Here is a 3,930-nt window from a genome sequence, read left to right on the forward strand (position 1 = left end):
TGCTGTGATATCTCTTCTCTTATTATTTGGTCTGAAATACGTTTTTTTGTGTTGCAATAATATGTGTTTATGGATGTGTTTGCACGCTTTCGGCGGCGCAGCAGTATTTCCTCAGAACCCCGTTGACCCACAAGAGGAAGGGAATAAAGCAAGGAATAGAGAGAAAAGGGTTTGCGGCGTACATCGGACAGTGTAACAGATTAAGGCCCAGCATCATCTCTAACAAAACAAACTCCAAACAAACCTTGGGCAAAGACGGAGTGTGAACCATCATTCCGCCATGTACTCTCGGTGCTATCCCTGAGTACATGCAGCGGTACTCCCTCCATTAAAACATCAAGTGGAGTTTCAGAAAGTGTCGTACTCTTACGCACTGCATTCGTATTTCATTTTTTTTTTACCTGTTGGACAGCAAATCCTCAGAAGAGTTGTGAATCATCTACATTAGCACCGACTGCAACGCGTTATTTGAGGACAGGTTATAGTCGTTTCAACTTGTAAGCACAAGGAAAAGAACAGAAGAACAAAAGAAGAAACAACACAACGATGTTAGGAATACGAAAGGTTGTCCCCTGTCGGATATATCGCAATTCCAACCAACCCTCCCTCACAACTTCTCATGATTTGGTTACACTATGCATGGCTCCTTTCATCACCTTTTTTTCGTTTTCATCGATTTTTTTTTTAAACGCAAAAGGGACAGTAAAAAGCAACAGAAGAAAAAAGTCACTTGCGATTACATGGTATTCACTTGTTTCTTTCCATTGGACATGACGCATGTCACACGCGTTCAAGGCAGTTACTCTGTCATACACGTCTTAGTGGAGGTACGCTTGAGCTTTTTGTGTTGTCTTCGACTAATAAAATAGTGTGTCACCCATCCCCTGCTTTATTCCCTTACACTTCCCGCACCATAAAACAAAGAGTAGAAGAAAGGCAAGAACACGAGGGTAAAAGAAAAGAGAATGGATGTGGTAGACAAGACAGGGTTCGAATTGTTACGCACACACATGTGAACGCAGAAAACACACACACATATATATATGTATATATTGACGTTGCTTTCCCTCAATCGGTAACATTTTGGCACGTTAGCGCGGCCGCTCACAATAACCCAACATTATGAAGAGGGCACGACTAAAAGGAAAAGAGGGGAATGGGGACGCAACAACAATTCATATAACCCCTCGCCTCCTCATGCACTTTTCGTCGCTTGCGCCGTTGATGCAACCGGAGTTTCTCCACCAAGGCGAGGAAAGTGAAGGAAGGAAGGAAAAAAAAAAAGAGACGAAGGAATATGTGTGCGTGGGATAATATAACAAGAATGTATGCCTTTTCCTCCTGGCGTTGGGCGGTCGTGAATTTCTACATGTACGCCAATCCCGTCAGGAGGTGTGCGACATGGCAAAAGGAAAGTAAGAAACGAATCAACTTTTTGAACATGTGTACGGGTCGGCTACGGAGGTTCGCACAGCCTCTCACCAAATCCATTTCTCTTCAGAGAGGCACCTCTGCACGATCTCCTCACCCCGTTCGGAGAAAATATCATCAAAAAAATTTCTCACATCGCGCTCTGCGTTGCTAAGCGGTCTGTCAAGTCTCTTACCAGGGCGAAGTAGCCCCAGTTTAACACGAAACGTGTTCGTTGGGGGATCACCACCTGCCTGCCCAGTTTCTGCACCACCTTCACCTGAAACAGGAGCGGCAGAAGCTTTGGCGGTGGGCTCCAGTCCGAGAATATCAAGAAGGTTCCTGAACTCTTCCGGTTTCAGAACAACCATAAGTGGATCCGATAGTTCCACCAGTTGTGTTGGCATCTCATGTGGTCTCTCAGAGAGTGTGGAGGAATACACCTGATACCACGCGTCAAGGGCCATTGCAGTTAATTCATTCTTGACACGATCCTCCGGTTTATCTTCCAGTGAGGCGCCCGCATGTTTCTGTGCCATGGCATCAAGCTCCTGCTGAGCGAGTGTCGGGGACGGGAGGCCGGAGTTTATTTCCAGGTTCCTCAAAGCATCCTCCAATAGTGTGTCTGCGAAGTAGGTCATTGCGGGCCTGAGGGGATGTCTCAACGGAACCTTAAGGTTGTTTCCTGTCTTGGGTAATTTCTTTGGTGAAAGCCCAAGGCGCTTGGCCTCGCGCACGTGCGAGGCGTTACATTGATGGCCAAGATCATTGTCACGCGAAAGCTCGTACAGCTCTGTATCCATAATGAGCAGATGCCTCTGCCGATCCTGCCGTTTCTTTATCCGATCTTTTGTAGAGGAACCATTGTTCAGCATCTCCACGCGCATGGTGAGTGTGACTGGAATGCGGACGGTACGTGGATTTAAGCTATCACCAGACACACGCAGGGAGCTGCACCAGAGTAACCACGGTCGGTTATCATCATCTATACGGAAATGCAATACCATTCGGGTGATCAACTTGCGGTCAGTAAAATACACATGGTCAACCACCTCCCGACAAAGGAGGTCTAAACGACCCTTTGTTTCGTCGGCAACAAGGGATAGTTCACTCAGGTGATTATCGCCGTCAAAAGTTGCAGCGCGCATATGAACGGGCACGCGATGATCGTCTAGTCTGTACTTGTTTGTTCGTTTGTACACTACCGCCATGAGTGGTGACCAAGATACCTGTAGCTGCGCGTTGCGCCGCATCGTCGTCTCGCCCTTTGGAGGCACAAACTTCTGCAGGATGCCGTCGGGCTTTCGTGATTTATTAAAGAGAAATTCACGGAGCGTCTCGGCAGTGAAGATTTCCGAGTAAGAGATCAGTTCTCCATTTGGTGTGAGGGATTCTGGGTCGTCCACAGGGCAAGTGGTGAGGAATTGTGCCACAATCTCATACCCTGCTGTGGGCCGGCTGAAATGTTGGTAGATGGATTGGGCGTCCAGCATCTTTCCCGGATGTTTGTTAATCTCACGCGCTTCGGCGTCGTATGTGTACCATGCTCGCGGGAAATTGTGTTCGTACACCACCGTGTCGGGTAAGCGCACATTCTTCAGGCGGCTCTCACTGCCTTTATTCTTCTTCCACAAATGAAGGTAAAGTTGTGGCCTCAGCCCGTCGCCCTCGAGTGGATGGTGCTTCGCCCAGTCTTTGCTGTACAACACCTTCACACCAGAAGGCGAGACGTACCCACGGCGATACGTTGGCACATCGGCAAACATGCGATTGCTCGACATCCCGCTTTCGTTAGCCTACTAACTTTCCCTTGTCTTTCACTTTTCTACTTACAAACACAATTGCTGTTTGTTTGTTTGTCCTAACACTTGTCTTTTCTTCTTTTTCGTTTGTCTTCTACTAGTCACTTTTGCGTCTTTTCTCTCTTTTCTTTGGTTTTGTTCGCCTACTTCTTGGTTCCTGGTGCGCGTTTGTATAGCGTTGCACCCACCCGAGAGGCTCTAAAGTAATTATGCAAATAATCTACTTGTTGGTATAAGTAATGTAATAAGTATTAGTGCACTCTTTACCTTTATTTCTCCGCGCTTTCCCTCTCTAATGTGAACTTTTAACCCTGCTCTCTTTATCTATCTTTTCCCCTCACGCACTCGCTCCCCGACGGACGAGTTGTGTTTGTTGTTAAATTTCTTTATTTGCTGGGGAAGCTAACCAAAAAAAAAAATGCCACAAGAGTGTAAATTTACGAACGAAAACAACCGGCCGACCGACCAGTTTGGCCGGAGGAGATAAAGAGAAAAGGACAAAAAAGGGAAGAGAATACAAAAAAAACAGTAGTAGTGTTCAGTGAAGGGAAGTTCTCCTTTCAGCCGTTCCTGTAGCCTACTGGAAACGGGGATAGTCTACGAAAAGACACACATGCACAAACAGTGGAAGTGGGAGCAGAGATGTTGCAAAGAGCGGCTGAAACAACAGAACACTTCAAAGCACTCACACGTGCGTACAATATATATATATATATAT

At 46.6% G+C, this 3,930-nt stretch overlaps 1 protein-coding gene across 1 annotated transcript; it reads right to left on the bottom strand.

The window, feature by feature from the left end:
- Positions 1-1,478: 1,478 nt before the first annotated feature.
- TEOVI_000543400 (uncharacterized protein) lies at positions 1,479-3,191 on the bottom strand (the record flags this gene model as incomplete). Its single annotated transcript, XM_067227532.1, has 1 exon — positions 1,479-3,191. One exon carries the CDS (start codon positions 3,189-3,191, stop codon positions 1,479-1,481), a length of 1,713 nt encoding a protein of 570 aa, XP_067083633.1.
- Positions 3,192-3,930: the final 739 nt, after the last annotated feature.

The sequence above is a fragment of the Trypanosoma equiperdum genome (genome assembly GCF_001457755.1).
Source record: "Trypanosoma equiperdum strain OVI genome assembly, contig: ctg_995, whole genome shotgun sequence".
Lineage (NCBI taxonomy): Eukaryota > Euglenozoa > Kinetoplastea > Trypanosomatida > Trypanosomatidae > Trypanosoma > Trypanosoma equiperdum.